This window comes from Protopterus annectens, chromosome 1.part0, assembly GCF_019279795.1.
Source record: "Protopterus annectens isolate FY-2018-M chromosome 1.part0, PAN1.0, whole genome shotgun sequence".
In the NCBI taxonomy this organism is placed as follows: domain Eukaryota; kingdom Metazoa; phylum Chordata; order Ceratodontiformes; family Protopteridae; genus Protopterus; species Protopterus annectens.
Genome location: NC_056725.1, coordinates 972022860 through 972041766, shown reverse-complemented (window position 1 = coordinate 972041766; position 18907 = coordinate 972022860). Strand labels below are relative to the sequence as shown.

Genomic DNA, 18907 nt, shown 5'->3' with positions numbered 1-18907 from the left:
AATCCATAATGTACTGGCATATCAAGATGATTGTACCACTAAACTGCAGTGAAAGAGGTGTGGGCAACAGGCTTACAGGAGGACTAAAGAAGGTCATCAAAATGTCTCAAGATGTATGCATAAGGAAAGACAGACGTTATAGTGGGTAGGTATGCCTGTGAAGAGGACTGCAATGTACGGTATGAGTCAAAAGTAAAAAAGGGTAAACAGAGCAGAGAAAAGGCAGAAACCAAAACAAGTGTGGAGGGTCATGTGGTGTAATGCCATGAGATTAATCAAGAAAACAAAGGAGCTCTTCACAGTGACACAAGATGGGAGACAGTCATAGTAAAAGTGAAGGAAATTATCAGAGGGATTGGAACAGGGAGATCCTTATAGGTTCATATGTTCATAGAAGATTACTAGGCTAACAGCTTAACAGCCCTTACAAGCCTAGCCATTAATACCTGTATTTTACCTAACTTTCAATTCCTAAGGGTTAGAGAATGGCTTAGGTTTGTGCTTATGCCTTTGAGTATTTTACAGACTGCCCTGTCCATGAAGGACATGGGTACCACCCCAGCAGTGAATCTGCAATTTCCAATCTATTGATCCAAACTGCATTTGAAGAGACCCAGGGAAGGGTTCTGCTTTACGTAAACAGAAAGCCTGTTCCAGAGAAGGGATTAACTCTGAGACACATATCTTTCTCTCCAGAATGTCTTGTTCATGTCACAGACCCGGTTTAGGTCTCTAGTTTGGGTTACCCTCATGCAGTTTGTCTCGCGAAGTATAACAGTTCCATCAGAGCTGGATTAGTGAGTGCCTTGTAGGTTAGGCACAGATCACCCCTTAATAATTGGTGGGAGACAGAGTAAAAACAGAAACCAAGACAGACTAGACCCTTGAGAAAGTGTGGCTGGTCATGTTGTGTAATGCTATGATTTTAATAAGGAAAATTAGATTAGCTTTTAATATAGCTGCATAGGACATGTTGTTTACACCCGTTTTTTTTTTTTTGTTTGTTTGTTTTTTTTTTTTTTTGCTTTTTTGTTTTTTGTAAGGAAGCTCTGAGGCCACTCCAGCTGTTGCAAGTGCCTGTTCAAGTAGATGCCAAAAGGTGTATTGTACTTGATTATTGGTCTGATAAGGGGAGGGTACAATGGAAGTATAACTTCCTTGAATCTGGATGCCATGCCTTTACTTATAAGCTGTGCCACATAGAAGGACTTCCTCACCACTGTGGATACATGGCAGTCAAAGTTCAGGCTACTATCTATCTGTGTATGTAGATCTCTCACCTCTGAGTCCACTCTTAGGGTGTGCTATTAATGTTGCAATTTGCAGGAGTATTTGACTTCCCAAAGGGTGCATGATTGCACATTTTTTGCATTTAGTTTTAGGCCATGGCTCTGGCACCAATCATTTGTCTGAGTCAGACCCCTTTGAAGGATATCTACATAATTGGAGGATGTATTGACTGCCACAAATTGCAGTCATCTGCAAACTTAGTCAGCCAAAGGCCTTCTACATTAGCCTTGACTTCAAAGAAATATATTCTGAACAGGAGAGCTCTCAGCACAGAGCCCTGTGGCACACCACTAGTAACTGGCATCTTGACAAATCTGGATTCAGTCATTCTAATAACGTGTCCTGTCCATGAGCCATTTGGTTATCCATCTGGTGATGTAGGGATGTATGCCCAGTTTGTGAGTTTATCTATAATACCTGCATGGGAGATTGTGTCAAATGCCATAGCCAGGTCAAGGTAGGCAGTATGCACTGTTTTACCCTCATCGATGACCCTAGTGACTTTCTCACAGAAGTTCACCAGATTAAGCAGGCATGACCTGCCCTTAACAAAGCCAAACTGAGTTGGGTCCAGTGTTTGGAGGTTTTCTACATTGTTATTTATCAGGTGCATGACTATTGTTTCCATGGCCTTGCATATAAGACTAGTCAAACACATGGGTCTGTAATTTCCTGGGTCTGTTGATGGTCCTCCTTTATGCAGAGGAATAATTCTTGCTGTCTTTATTCCAAAGGGACAAAGCCAGTCTGGAGGCTGTGGTTAAATAGAGATCCTAGTGGACCTCATAGGTCCTGTTTCAAACTGTTTAAGGGGCATCCTGGGATACTGTTGGGACGCATCGCAGCTGTGGTTTTAACTTTAGACAGCACGTTTCTGATCTGTTCTTTGGTAATAACTGGTAGAGACATTGTGGAGGGTATTTCTTGTTGTGGGAGGGGGGTAACCGGAGGTGATGGGGAGGTGAAATTTGAGCTGAATTTATCTGCCAGCAGATTTGCTACATCTTCTGGCTGAGTATATGTGATGCTGTACAACAAATTTTGCCCACTGTTGGGTGATGCCTTTAAGATTGTGGACATAACTGAAAAATGCATTATGGTTATTCTTAGCTTTGGAGGCTATTTTGGCTCAAGCTTTGCTTTTGAAGACTTGACTAGTCCCTTGATTTGCTTGTATAGACTAACGAGGGAGCTTTTGCTTTGTTATGCACATTCTTTCTTGCTTCTGCACATGATTTTCTTTCTTTTGTTGTAAAACCTATTTATACCAGTGCTTTACCAGTAACTGGGTTATTTTTGTGGTTTTCCCTAGGCTTATTTTAGTCTGGTACTGCCATTTTTACGCAGTTGTTTATATGGTCAGAAAGGGCTGTTGTGTATGCCTCCACCCTCCTTATAGGCTTCTGTGTCTTCTGAGTTTGGGGAAGCTTGGAAACTAGCTATGCTATCACTTAATAGGAAGTAGTTTGCTTTAGAAAAGTTCTTAAAGGTTTTGAGGTTAGGAGGGGTTTTTAGTTTTGTATTTATTTAAAGGGATACTGCTTTGTGATCTGATCTAACCACTGAGTACATCACACTCGAGCGATAGGGTGGGATGGGGGGGTTTAAGTGTGCAATGCTTTCCTATGTTTGTGACTATATCAGGTCTAAGATATTTGAACCCCAGTGGGAGTGCAAACTAGTTGCTCCAGGACATTTGCATTGACAAAGTCTAGAAATTTTTGAGCCTGCATGTTAGTGGTCATCTAAGCTTCCCAGTTAATGGATGAGTAGTTGAAATCACTCAAGAGTATGGTATTGGGCTGAATAGTAAGTGATTCTAGTAAATTCAGGTATGATGTATGCGTTTCCTGGTTCATGGGGGGACCTATAGCTAGCAAGGATATAGTGATGGATTTTTTTCTATGGTTAGTTGGACATGGAATAGCTCAAACATGTCATATTGTTTGAGCAGTCTTGAGGTATGCTTATCCTTTATGTAGATGGATACACCTCCACCTTTTGCACATTTATGTTCACTGGGTGGTTGGAATGTATGAAAGGCATTATAGCCATGCACTGCTGGAGTGCTTTCCATGGCTTTGAACCATGTTTCAGTAACTACACAGATATCAGCATTCTCCAGGGTGAGGAGAGCTTTCAGGGAGTGTAGTTTATTCTTGAGACTCCTAGCACTGAACAATAATACCTTTATCTTATCCTGAGTAGACTTTACTTTGTTGGAAGGTTTGTCTGGTTGGCAATGCCTAAAAGAGGTACTATAGTTATGGATAATCTTTTGGCCGGTATCCAAAAGTCTAGTGGTGACAGGTGAAGACCATCCCTGGCAAAGCAGTGTGGCCTGTTAATCATGTACTCCCAGGCTGAAAATTTTGGATCCCCTTGGAATAACACCAGTAGCTAGGCCAATTATTAAAGTCAATTATTCATTGTTGGTATGGTGACATCCTCCTTGGAGACAGCAGAATACTGCTCCATGTTAGGCTCATACCTGCCTGTAACACATACTCTAGGAGTTCAATCATGTCTCTCTTTATATAGTCCAGGAAGCTTTGTCTCAGGTCATTTGCACCCACATGCACCACGACTGAGTCATACTGGTACTTGGGGTTAGCGACCTGGGTGCTTTCGTGATGTGGTGAATCCTGGTCCCTGACAGGCAACTAACTCTAATCCTCTTATCCAGCCTGATGAGATGGACATCAGTGTGTCTCACAACGGAGTCTCCTATGACCAACATATTGGGTTGTGTGGTGTTACATCTTATGGGCTTGGTAGATGAGACAAAATGGGATGTGTTTTTTTATGTGTTGTGGTGGGAGTTGCCTTGTTTGTGTGCATGTGGAGTTTCTGAGGGCTGTGTCTGAGAGGCCTGTGTGATTTATATAAGGTACATATGAGCATCTCTGCATATGTGGTGTATGTGTTTGGCCCTTTGTAATTGTATTGAGTGGTATGTACTCTGTTTCAGAATTAAGTGGTTGTCAGTATACATAAGGCAATTTGTACATTGCCTCAGAATGTCTATGTCATCCAAGCTAGATGCACAGATAGCAGGGAAGTGCCCATCCATGGTTGAAGATCCTTAATATGTGCTTTACAGGGAATAAGAATGGTGGGTGTTTGCAACTGGAAGAGGGCTGGGTGCTTACTTAGTGTAATCTACAGCGATGTTGCCCAGCTTACAAACCAGTTGCTGTTTGCACAGTGATAGTTCTGAGTGCCTTAATAATTTAATTTAGAGTTAACTAAGTGCTGCAGTGCTGTTCAGCATACAAACTAGTTACTCTTGCAGTAGCGTGGAACTGAGGAAAACTTCAGAGTTAGTTTTTATAGGGAGAGTACAACTTCTAGTTATTGTGTATTTACAGTGCACTACTAACCACCACTGTCTGAACCAAATGTGAGGCTTATACAGAAGCAGAAAAAAAAATTTTAAACTAGGTATGCCTACAGGCCAATCAGGCAAGCACACAATAAACCTTCCACCAGCAATTTGCAGGTCAGGTAGATGAAATCAACCTTCTCCTGCAACAAGAGTGCAGACTTTAACCCTCTTAATGTAAAATGACTTGTTTGGAGGTCAAATGTTATGGCATCACAAAAATAGATGCCTAAAAAACTGAAAACAGCAAATACAGTGTATTTAGAGTACTACAAATGCAGAATAGCAGCCCTTACGGCAGTGGAAAATTGCAACTTAAAACTCTAAGCAAGTGCAGGAAAAAGAATAAATAGCACAAACATATTTGAGAATGCAATGAAAACAAGCAATACAAGTGCGAAATAATACTTAATTTCATTTTCTTGCCAATGATGACTTCAGATGTAAGCAAAATCTGTCAAACTCTCTGGCATCGTTGAACGATAAGCAGTTCTTGATGACTGAGCCAAGGTTCATGCAAACAGGAAGCTTATACACAAGCAGAAAAAAGATTTGCAGATTCGGAGATTGTTGCCAGGCTAACGACCCAGGGGGCCTTTCTAAGCTTAGCCAAGTTTTCCCAAAAGAATAATGGTGTCCTGCATCCAAATGGGACATTTAGGGCCAGGCATTTATAAACTACCTCTATCCATAAGGGACATGGATGCCAGGCCCAGTGTAAATTTCCTATTCCAAATCCAATGGTCTAGGTTGTGCTTAAAATGGGTAATAGAATAACCCAGCTTCACATGGATAGGAAACCTGTTCCATAGGAAGGGCAGTCTCTGGGACACATATCTGTCTCTCCAGCATGATCTTTTTAAGTCACAGACAAAACTCAGGTCTCTAGACTTTGTATTTCTGTTAATCTTTGACTTACAAATATATAGGAGATTCGTAAGTGTGGGATTTGCAGATGTCTTGTCAGCCAGGCATAGATCACTCCAGCAGCAATCTATAGGTGACTGAGTTGAGCAAGTTTTAAACCAGGTATGTCCACAGACCAGTCATGTAAGCACACAATAAGCTTTCCACCAGCAATTCCCAGGTTTGGTAGGTGAAATCTGTTCCCTACTGTGGCAAGAGCACCGACTTTGACCATGTTAATATAAAATGATTGGTTTGAAGTCCAGGTGTTAGGGAACCACAAAAATAGATGCCTAAAAGAACTGAAAACAGCTGATACAATGAATTTAGAGTAATACAATTGTAGAAAAGCACCCCTTACAGCAGTGGAAAATTGCAACTTAAAACTCTAATCAAAGGCAGGAAAAACAATAAACAGTACAGCAATGTTTAAGAATGCAATGAGAATAATCAAAACAAGTGCAAAATAAAATTTAATTTAATTTTTCTTGCCAAGGATGGCTTCAGATGCTTGCAAAATCTCTCAGACTCTCTGGTGTCATCACCAAATGATGAGCAGCTCTGGATAACTGAGCCAAGATTCGCGCAAACATGAGGCTTATATAGAAGTAGAAAAAAGCAAGTTTTAAACTAGGCATGTCCACAGGCTAGTCAGATAAGCACACAGTAATAAAAGCAGTATTGGAGCTCTTTCAGCAACTTTAGTTTAATGTCTTAGTGGGGGATCGAACAGTCACAGAATGCAACTTTAAATAAGTAAAAGATAAGCAGTATATTAAAGCACTGAAGCCCAAACTGGAGCAGAGACAACTCTCTCACTATTGACCTTCTATTTCAGTATAAGGCAGCAGAATATGCATAAGTTTAACAGCAACACTCCTTATGTAAAAATACAATAATAAATGACTAAGGCTGAAAATCTCATAGGAGTACATAATTCTGCCAAAACTGTGAATTAAACTTCAAGACTTTGGGGCAACATGGTTTAAAATACAAGCAGACAGTTTTTAGAAGTAATTTTACTTGTGGAAATAGAAGTATGGAATAACACAGAAATACCATTTTCCCACAACTGCTAATAACAAATAAAAAAAATTAAATAAATAAAAATACAAGACTAAGGTCCCAGGACAAACTTAAAAATGCAAACAGATGGTACAGAGCAGAGACGTACAAAGTATTATTACCACACAGGTCACTAAGTGCAAGTCAAATATTTAAGCAGAAATGAAATAATTAAAATAATTGAATTATCTTTCCTTTTTTTGAAAAGCTAGTTACTCACAGTTCCACACCTCTCCACATCTTGGATAAAAGACTTAACCAGTATCTTAAGATATCTAACCAGTGTCAGATCCAGGAATTTGAAGAAAGGAGGCACATACTGGAAAATAGGCCACTGGGGTGTTTGAAAAGCTGACCAACAGGACTGGAGGTGATAAGCAGGGATGTCCTTAGGTGAAATGGTACCCTTGATAAACGCATCCATACTCCACTAGCATCCACTGCTTCTCCTTGCAGAAACCCCCTAGTGTTCCTCTCCCTGTTTTCCCCCATCCTGGCCTCATCAGACTATCCAAATTACTTTTTGCTACCTTTTCTCACATTTTGTCTTTGTGTTCACCTTTATTCTGTAGCCTTTCAACACACCATAACCGACCAAGGTTACTTTGTAATAATTGAAGAGGAATTAACTGAGTTAAGCCAGGAAGTGATTGGGTTCTAAATACTGTGATGTTCATTTTAGAGCATTTTTCCAGCCTTTTGATGTAAAGAACATCTAAACAAAGGCCATGAGTAAAGAAAGAAATGTCACATGTGACAAAAATCACAGTTCACAATAATTTGAGAATACAAATGCTTACAATGATTGCTGTTGTTGCTGTTGTGTCTTTCGGCTTTTCCCGGTTAGGGGTCGCCGCAGCGGAACTCCAGTCCATTAATGATTGGCAGCAGATTTTTACGTGCCGAGTTGCCAGCCCTGACACACAACCTTCAACGAAGGTACGCCCATTCATGGATGTCTCCACACAGAAGACGCTTTAGCTGAGAATCGAACAGGACAATGTCTTACTGTGAGGCGACAACACTACCGCAGCACAGACAACTTATATCTGGGAACAATGCCTGTCTGCCTATTTTCTTCCCTCATAAAACATCTTCTGTGTATACCCCTGCTGTTATAACAGGATGAACATCAAGACACAAAGAGCCACAGTCATATATTTCTAGAAGCAATGTGCCTCACCTCTACTCCCAAACGACAGCCACCTTTTGTGTATTACTTTAATATCAGACTACAATGAAAAAGAATGAACAAAGAACACAGTAACACACACACTTTTATATATATATATATATATATATATATATATATATATATATATATATATATACACGTGTGTGTGTATATACAAATATGTAAATATATATATATACACACACACACACACACACACACACACACACACACACACACACACACACACACACACACAAAACCTTACTTTATCCCAACCCCAAGCCACCTGCATATGCATCTAATGCTTGATTGTAAGGAAAGCGAAAACAATAATGATCAGAGTAAGGTATTCCAGATGGTTGCTTCTGAACAATACTATGCTTCTAGACAAGCTGTGGTGACCTATTGTGCATACTTCTTGGGTTTATGAGAAAAGTAAAAAAAATAATGACCACACTGGCCTTGGCCCCAACACTAGCTACAGTGACATTCTACAAACACCTCTAAGGATTGTGACAAAACTTAAAGAAATAATTAGTATACCATGTATAGTCCTACCACACCTCAGAGGTTTAATTATTAGGAAAATTAAAGTAATAACCACACCATTCACAGTCCCCCACACAAACTACAGTAACCTTGTATGCACACCTCTGACCATGACCAGAGTCAGACTAGGTGAGGTTCATGGCACAGGCCACTAAATAGCCTGTGTCAAATTCTACTTATACAGGTTGTGGTGTGGGTGTTGCCACGCCCACAGAATCTCAGGGTGATCTTGGTATTCTGTAATGCATTTTATGGATTACTTTTGAAATATACTATCATGTTATTTTTTTATTTCTTCCCAGATGTGTTATTATATATGTGCTGAGCAATATTGTCTGCCCCAACAGATAAAAATCAGTGATATGTTTTACACATGCAAACACACACACACACACACACACACACACACACACACACACACACACACACACACACACACACACACACACACACACACACACACATACACACACTCTAACACTGTCCCTGAAAAGCCATATCTATAACAAGATGCACTGCTTTCATACACACTGTGACATCCTCACACAGGCCAGTGATCAAGGAGCCTGAAGCCTCACCACAGACACTGGAGAGGGACGTTCGCTAGGAATACAAACAGAGACATTTGATATTTCAGATACAGACCTCTCTGCATCAAGAATAATTTCTCTTAAAATCACATAGGGACAACAGTCAACCCGGGGTCTGGATTTCTTTATATCTGTCTCCCGCCAGAGCCCCAACAAGGCTTCCCACTAGCACAGCTATAGGTTTAAGTCCTCAGCTGAGTGTCCAAGCAAGTTCTCCAGCACCCTCTCTGTGAAACCAGTGCTTCTTGTCCCTACTCCAAGTAGCTGACACACACAGACACACACACTATGAAATTTGATTTTCACAGACACACACACACACACACACACACACACACGGGAAAGGCTGGCACAGATTTACCCACTGTGCCCCCTTCTGCCCAGACTATAGTGTAGCTATCACTGCCACCAGACACTACAAAGCCAGCTTCCTAAGGCTCTTGCAAGGGTACCCAGTTATACTGAGTGAAATTAATATTAATACAAATGGCAATGTTGACCAATCAGCCAGGTGTCAGGAGTGGCCACAGTGTCAGCAATAGATATAAGTACTCTCAAACGTTAACATATTCTGTAAAGGACCAGCCATAATGAAAAGTTTAAATATATTTAATAATAAATATAAGAACATGAAAATACCAAATATCTATTTACAGTAAACACGAGAGTTTCAGTCACAGGAAATATTAAAAATAACACAGATGGAAATATTCACACAGTTACAGAAAAACAATACTTAACTATTCTCACTATATTTTCCTGACTGATCTAGAGAATTATTGTTTCTACTTAATAAAGCAAGACAAGATGAAGCAGGTGAGGGATCCTTGCATATCAGGTTCCGAGACTTCTGCCTCATGTAATATTTAAACATTATTTCTGTACAGAATGACATCACATACATCTAGCCATCTGACTTCTGGTTCCCATGCAACCCCTCCCCCCCATTGCTACAAACTCCCAGGATTTACAATAATACACACACAAAAGCATTACTCAGATCTGCTGCAGCTTCTGGAAGTTGTAAAACAATTACAAACTTCTACTCTTCCTACAGAAACTAACAAACTATGTTTCTTACAGACATTGCAACTCTGGCTTCATTCAAAAATGTGAGATAACATCTTTATGGCCTAGGCCCAGTAATTTAATTTCTTACTATTTTCCAAAATTAGCTGGAGCTGAGCTTACCCTCTTCTCTTCCAGCACCCTCTGTTAACACAAACACAAACACACACACATGCGCGCGCGCGTGTGTGTGTGTGTGTGTGTGTGTGTGTGTGTGTGTGTGTGTGTGTGTGTGTGTGTGTGTGTGTGTGTGTGTGTGGGTGTGTGTGTGTGTATATACATGGTTACATAAGAAAACATCTACTCCTCATAACATCTAAACCCAAAACATCACGACCATAACATCTAAACTTCAAAACATCTAAAACTCATAATATTGAATCTCAAAACATTGAAAACTACAAAGCAACTATAAATAACATCCCACACACTGTTTACTACGTTTCTGCAGGGAAGCAAGCCCCCCTGCACCCCAAAGTGGGGGGCTCCCCCCCATAAATTAAATATACCAACTCCGAGATTGCAAAACAGTGGGGGAAAAATAACCCAGGGGTGTGGGGGTGCAGGGGGCTTGCCCCCCTGCAGAAACGTAGTTATTTATAGTTGCTTTGTAGTTTTCAATGTTGTGAGATTCGATGTTATGAGTTTTAGATGTTTTGAAGTTTAGATGTTATCTTGATGTTTTGGGTTTAGATGTTATGAGCATTCGATGTTTTCATATGTTACTGTATATATATATATATATATATATATATATATATATATATATATATATATATATATATTTAATTCGGTTACAATACAGTCAGGACCCACTGTTGATACATTTTAACACAAGCAACTTTACAACTCCATTTCCAACATAAGCATCTGCACAAATCAGTTTGATATTCAAATAACATATAATTCTTTACTAAATTTCAGCTAGCTGTCCTGGCATATGTTGCACATCCACTACCCTACTTCTCCTGGTATAGCTGGCAATACCGCACGTCATCTCACACACACACACACACACACACACACACACACACAAACACACACACACACACACACACACACACACACACACACACACACACACACACACACACACACACACACACACACTGCATGCTTACCTACGGATAAATTGCAGAACGTACAGTTCACCTATGGCATGTTTTTGGGGTGATGTAGGAAACCAGAGCACAAAAACACATCGATAAACATAGACAGGGAGGAGATGTAGCCTCTGCAGAGAAGAAGTCAGAGCCAAGAATGCAGTCAGAGTTAAGAGTTGTGAGATAGTAATGCTGCATATTGCACAAATGTGTCAGTGATCAATTGTTTTCACACAAATCCTGCTCCTCAGACCACCAAAGGCAAACACTTATAGTGTACAGCACTGATGTTTGACTGATGGAAAGTGACAAATTCTGACCAACTTGTACTCTTAAATGCACTATAAGCCCCCTCAACACACAGACATAAAACATCGCAATACAAGTTTTACAGTAATTACTACAGTACCATTGTGTGACATTACTCCTGCAACAGAAGAGCAGATTGTTTAACAGTGATCGTACAACACTAGGTTAAGTTACTTTATCCATAGATGGCTTCCATAGTCAACAATTACAGCCACTTTACTGATTTCAAGAATCAGGGCAAAGCCAAAATGAATGTAGAGGACAAAGGGCATAAATCAGGACATATTAATTGGTACCATAACAGGTTTTGCAATTGCATGCATTTTCTGAGGGATATGAAGTCTGATCACCATTTACTGACTTCATTCTTTAACTTTCCTTCTTAATGATTTACTAACAAAATAAAACAAAAAACACATATTTAGGATAGGGACACTGAATATTAGAAGCATTAGTTGGACAGAGTTGGCAGTCATAACGTTTGTTAAAATGAAATCAGGGACCTTTTATTTCTTGGTAAAATTCTTACCTCCACAAAGTCAATGAAAAGCATACCTGTTTATCCGCTGCTAAAACCATAAAAATCTTGCCTCAGGCTGTTGTCAGCTGCTACTATTTACTGATTGGCTTGCTGAGCTGGCAGGACTACTAGGCTGAGGTCAGGCTGATTATACAAACATTGAAACACTGCTTGTTTTAAGTTTTTTCCTTCTTCATTTCTCAGAGAGATGGTTCCCACATGTCTTGTGGCACACATTCTTAACCATAATGGAAAAAGCAATTGGAGAAGTCACTCAGGAGCTTACAATGATCAGGTGACCTGATCTTACAAATATCATAAGTGACTCCTGCAATTTCTTTTCCAGTCCTTGCTGTGACTGTTTACACTACAAAAATACTTTTGTAATTCATCATGGTTTGAAATCAGAAAACATACTTCCAAAGTGATACACAATTGCCAGAACTGACATTAATATTCTTTTGGCAGCACATTTTTCAATTGTAAACCATGAAAGTCCATAACAAGAAGCTTTTTCTTGGGCCACAGGTCAGCAAAGGCCGAGGTGTCCCCCTGCTGTAATGCCCTAGACTACCCCTGTTAACTGTCCAGGTGGAGGGAAAGGACAATATAACGTTAGGGCCAGCAGTGTCCAGTAGGCAGATCACATACTGTGAGGTCCTTGAGGACAGAGGAACCACAAAGACCATTACTAGTAAAGCAAGTGATAGTTGGTGGTTAGATAAACTATGCTAACCACTGGATGCTGAAAGAGGATGATGAACAGGTAAAGGAAAGGAAATTTGTAATAATGGAAGGTGTACTTTCCCAGAAGCAGACTGGTGTATTCCTGCATTCAAATTATGAAAAGAAAATGAAATTGTTGGCGTACTAAACTAAAAAAAGATTCATTCAGCTAGTGCAGGAAGGTACAGGAAAGGTAAAGATATTGGACAATGACCTTAGCAAATTAAAAGGGGAACAAACAGTGGCAATGCAACAGCTTGTCTTAACCAAGGCTGAACAGGCAAAAAAAAAAAACTAAAATGTGGCACTACAAGAAGTCAGACTACATTTAGCAAAAACTTTTTTGGGACTGAACTTAGAGACTGCAGACAAGCACAGGCAGCAAATATCCTGTAGATAAATATTAACAGAGGCATACAAACAGCTATGGAAAATGACTAAAACTTCGGAGAAGGCAATGAGAATGAAGAACCAATGAGACTCATCAGGAAGGTTAAAGAGGTAGTACCTATGGAAAACAGGGCACTTCATAAGTTAAAGAAGAGAGCAGAGTAATGTAGGCTGCGGCATGATGAAGCTAGAAAAAGAAATACAAAGGAATACAAAAGGCAAAGGCACATATAGAAAAAAATCTAACAAAACGAATAAAAGGAGAGAAAGAATGTTTCTTTAGATACATTACGGAGAGAAACAGAACACTGAAGAGAGAGCTGCAGAAATAGACCAAAGAGAAGAACAAGTGCCTGAAGAGGCAGAACTGTTCAATGAAATCGTTATTTTCATCTTTTCAATAGAGAAGAAAAAAAGACAACTTAACAAGGGGGAGTGGGGATGGGGTCACTAGGGAAGACATCTGATAACCCGATTGGAATTTGTACAAAGGAAACACAATTAGGAAGAAACAAGGAGCAATGTTTTAACAGAATACCCTCCAGGATCATTAAGAAACCAACAGGTATATTTTCAGATACCCTAACAGAACTCTTTAAACAGTCAGTCAGCACTGGTGAGGTTCTGAAGGGTTGGAGGGATGCCATGCTGGTGCTATTGCAAAACTGAGGAGCTAGAACTGATCCAAGAAACTAATGTCCCATAAACCTGACATCAGTGACAAGGAAAGTGATGGAGATGTCACTGAGGGAAAGACTAGGTGGTTTCCTGGACTACAGCAAAATGCAGGATGAGTACAATCATGGTGTTGTGGAAAACAAGTCATGTTAGTCTGTCCTCAATCAGTTTTATAGTTGGGCAATGATGGAAATTGACAAACAAAGCCTAGTTGATGTAGTCTATTCTGACTTTTTATAGCTTTTTCTAAATCCTTCACAGGAGATTTACAGGCAAACTGAAGGAACTTGGAGTAGAAGAGAAGCTGAATAAAGGGGTAGAATGGTGGCAAAAAAAGAGAGGCAGTTGATGATACTCTTCCAGGGAAAGAGAAGTGGTCAGTGGGGTTTCATCTGCTTCACTCCTCAGATCAGTACTCTTTGGCATCCTTTTATTAGATATCATGAAAGACACTGATACAAGGTTCATCCTATTTGTTGTGCCCCTAAAGTAGAAAGGGGGTCAACTCTTAAAAGGGACTTAAGGAGGCTGGCAGCATGGGCTGAGACATGGTGTTTAGGAATTATTGCAGGGAAATGTAAAGTGCTTCATATAGGCTTTAAAACTTCCAAACTGAATAGTAAGTGAAACAAATGATCCTGAAAAGCACACCTCACTAAAAGACCTTGGTGTGGTAGTATTAACAGAAATAATCCACTAGGTACAAAATAAGATTTCTGTAGCCATGGCCAATAAAATATTGGGTGTATCCAAGTGGCACTTGACTCCAGGAATTGACAGGTTTTATTACTGCTGTGTAGATCCCTGGTCAGGTCCCTGCTGGAATACTAGCTTCAGTTCTTGAACAGCTACAGGAATAATGACAACAGGCTAGTCAAGAAGTTAATAAGAAAGGCTATCCGTGCAATTCAGTGCAATAAACAGGCTGGAGGACAACGGGAATGAAGAAAGGATATGGAAGCTAAATCTGTACTCAGATCCTTATTGAAATGTCAGGACTTGAAATACTGTGTCCCGACAAACCACTACCCCCAAAATCTGAGAGATGAGTAAATATCAAACATTGGTCTTCTCCCAAGCCCCCTTGTACCCCACCAATGTGGAAGGCATGCCCCCCCCACACCCTTGAACCTATTTATGCCAACTCTGAGATCGGCTCTCTCAGAGAAATGGGAATATTCTGAGAAATTAAAAGACTTAGTATACGTAAGTCCAGATTTTCAACAATTCATTCTACGCATTATGAGACTTGTTCATGCCAGTCCCACTGTTTCATATAATTAGCACTACTCTCATTTGTGGAAAAGGGAAAAGCAGTAGAAATGATGGGGTGCATGTGACACTCAGAGCGCATTGTGATAGCATATATAACTTAAGAGGAAAGACAGAGGGAGAAGGAGAGGGCTGGCCTACCAGATATAGGGTAAAAAGATCACTGTAGACATTGAAAAGTACTTTTTGTGGCAAGAGTAGTGGAGTAGTCTTCAAGCAGGCCTGGGATGAACGGGAATATGAGACAGATAAAAGGTAATAATTACACATTTAAGGAGACTACGCAGACAACTTTCTTCTATTGCCATAAGAATTGTATAATGTATTGATGTAACCCTGGTCTGTATGCTGGATGTAGCAAGCTTTTGCACATCGCATTATTCTAACGTTTGAAGCAACAGCATAAACCTCAGCTACTTGTCAAACAGTTTAACTCAGAGCTTTGCTACCACGGCCACAAATACTTAAGCTTACAATGGTAGTGCATGTTTGTGAATATGGTTATAATAGCTTAGAAAATGAACATCCTTCCATAGAACCAATATCATTTTGTATCCCTGTGTCACTTGATAATCTTAAAATAGGAAATTTAAAGCTTGAATACATTGCTCCTCACATACAAAACAGTATCATGAAAGTAAGTGACAGATATTTACAAATAAATGAAAAATGCAGGGAAATGTTCAAGCAGCACAAACAAGCCAGACTGTTTCCTGAAGTTTATTAAAATGTACAGCTGAATTGTATGCTTTTAATATTGCTACATGACATGCTAATCCTTGCCTCTCTCTCTCTCTCTTCTAATTTCCAGTAAGATAAAAATGGGGAAGGAGTGAGTTGAAACTACCAGAGTATTGTGGGAAGAGGGAACAATATTACGTAATGTTACGAATATTTTCATTTTGCAGCAATGCTACATCTTCGCTACAGTGCAGTATGAGCCACTCCCAAGGCGTAGAGTAATATCATTAGCCCCATTCTGGGCCTACTGCAGGCATGAAAGACCTGCTACAGAAACTCATGCACGTGCCTCAGGTATTGGTAGCTTAAGATGCGAGTACAACAATTGGTGTAGAAAGGGAAATTGACATGTGACTGCTGGGAGTGAAATGAAAATCCATTCAATACATCTATAAAAGCATGATATTCACTCGTAGATTTGGACGTATGAATCAATATTTTTGGTATGTTCTTTGGTTTGATGATATAAAATTTTTAAAACAAATCTGAAAAAAGATGTGTTGATTGAATACACCATTCCATACTGACTTTGAGAATCCGTTCCTGCCATTTTGCTATATTGTATGGTGTAATGCACCTGTAACAACACAACAGAAATCTGTTAACTTCTTAAATCTTAAAAAAAAATATTCACATTATGCATGTTTGTGCTACAGTAATAAGGGCGTAGATAGAACTGTTCTGTAGTTGCTGTTCTGTCTTTTGAAAAACTCCATGCCTACTCTAGTTATGCATTGCTTACTGCCTGTGACATGGTCAGATAAAAGACATCTGACATTGGTGTGATGTTCTTGGTTATTAAGAAAATAAAATACTTACCTGGACATTGCGATTGAGGCTCACTGCTGGCATAAAAACACCTTCTAAATGTTCAAATGACACAGGTCCTTGTTGCCGTCCATTGATGTAAAATATCAGGATGTGCTTGTTCAGGTCCAGAAGAATCCCAACTACAGAGCCTTTAGTGATACCCCCTTCTGCCCTGAAAATGAAAAAAAAAACATGAGAAAAATGTCTTATACTGATACTGACCTCTGGTGGTGAGCCTAGTAATTGCTTGTCATCACTGCCTTTCTTACACTTAAAACCTACAACTGTAATACACTCAAGAAACTTTCTTCTGGATACTTGGGACATGTGTTATAGATTTAAAACAAATGTCACCCCCCATTCCTGTCATGCTTAGGGTATTGAATAAAGAAGGCATGAGGGGGCTTTTGCTTCCCATTAAGGACCAAAACTATCATCAGCTAGGTCTCCATTATAAATGTGAAACCAGCATCACGCAGCAAGTCAGACATAATCCCAAGCTTATTGTAAATAGAGCTTACTTTATTATACAGGTCATTCTGTTGGACCAACAGAGAACAATTCTTCTGTAGCAGTGTCACATGAAGCACACCTGCCTTTAGACCTGAAAAAACAGAAGGCTGTGGGTTCTATTCCCACTGTGATTAAATTGCTGACACTGCAGTACAGCAATAGAGGGGTGCCGCACTCCTGAGTGACATCCTTTGGATAAAAAGTTAAACTGAGGTCCCATCTGCTTGAGCTAGTGGTAGCTCTGGGAGATGAAACAGATCCCACTTACCTATCAAAAAGAGTAGTGGAAGTTACACAATGCCCTTGACAATTTTCCCCATTAGCATGAAGGCCACCTCAGGCCTCCTCTGAAAACAGACCGCAACTCTGTTGGAACTAACGTGGTAAACAAAGACAAATAAAATAAAAATTAAAACTGTCAGTGATAGTCAGCAAATGCACTGCATACCTCATGCAATACTGATGGACAACACTTGTCCAGCAGTTTCATCTACTGGTAATCCAGGGGCATTGTCATCTGGCTCAGTACCTCCATCACAAAGCCACCTCAGCATCCAACCCTGTGCCTTCACAATATATGACATTTCTAACAAATGCAAAACACATGACCAGGAATATATGAAAGGCAAAGGGAGCAGAGCACCTCCCAGTGACATGTGTCATCCTTAAACATATCACCAATTGCTCCAGAAAACATAGTTAATTTCATAGTTTCATAGTTTTAGGAGGAACTACATATTGGACAAGCAAGCCATTCAAAATGCAGACTCGAGCTTTAAAGATTAGACCAACAGTCCCATCCAAATGTCAAGTGATTTTTTTAAAGAATTTGGTGTATCACTCTGCCTTAGATTTAAAGATAGTTTATTCTGTGGAATGAATATAGAATGTGAATGGCATTTTGTCTGTATTGAGGTTCTACATCTATTTTAACAGTGCGGCTGCCTCTTAAAATTTTGGTTTGAAAAATATCTATACCCATTAATGCCCTGAATTCTTCATCATGAAGAGCTCTGAATGCCAAGTACCACTTACCTCTCACCCTAATACCTCAAGTTCTACACTATAGTTAAGGGGAATTCTAAACAATAACTATTTTTAAAAGACTTATAACCTTTTAATTATTTCAGTACATTTCCTCTCTACATGTTAAAATCAATAGGTCACACCACAGGATCAAAATAAAGAATAATATATTTTAATGTTGGTCTAACATAAGAGACAAAGATTTTTACTAAGAATGTGCCAGTGAAATGAAATTCTTAAGAATAAGTCCTTTAATATACAATGCTTTTCTTTTTACTGATTGAGCATGGGCTTTTAATTTTAAGTTGTCGTTACTTCTAACACCAAGATGTTTACATTCTTTCAGTACTGACAATTTGAAGTTATCCATGCTTATTTTTCTCAGTGGATGGAATTTCTATTTTTCAGACAGCAGAATACCTATGTAAGATAATTGTTGAAATCATTGACATTTTTACTTCTAATGACTGGGATGCCTATTTTAATATCATTAGCATATTTTGATATTGGAATGAATGAAAACACAAAACAGAATGAGTTCCAGCACTGACCACTAAGGCACACCAACAGTTACTTTTGCCCGGTGTGAAAAAAAGTTGTGAATTAAGTTTCTCTCTGTTTTCACCCAATTTACTTTGTAAAAATATATTGAAAGTCGTTTCATACAGTTATTGATCACATTTTGTGACCCACAATCAAAAGCCTTTGAAAGATCAAAGTAAACAACTCCACACCAATGCCAAACTCCATAGCCCAAAAATCCACTAAATTGGTAAAGGTGGACCTATT

The 18907-nt window shown here is 39.4% G+C and overlaps 1 protein-coding gene across 2 annotated transcripts in view; it reads right to left on the bottom strand.

Moving 5' to 3' along the window:
* TRIM67 (tripartite motif containing 67) overlaps positions 1 to 18907 on the bottom strand; it is a 965652-nt gene that overhangs the window by 66721 nt on the left and 880024 nt on the right. For both annotated transcript variants that reach the window (XM_044064611.1, XM_044064621.1), the window contains exon 9: positions 16589 to 16751. In XM_044064611.1, the coding sequence (XP_043920546.1) occupies positions 16589 to 16751 (163 nt within the window). The remainder of the gene's footprint in view (positions 1 to 16588; positions 16752 to 18907) is intronic.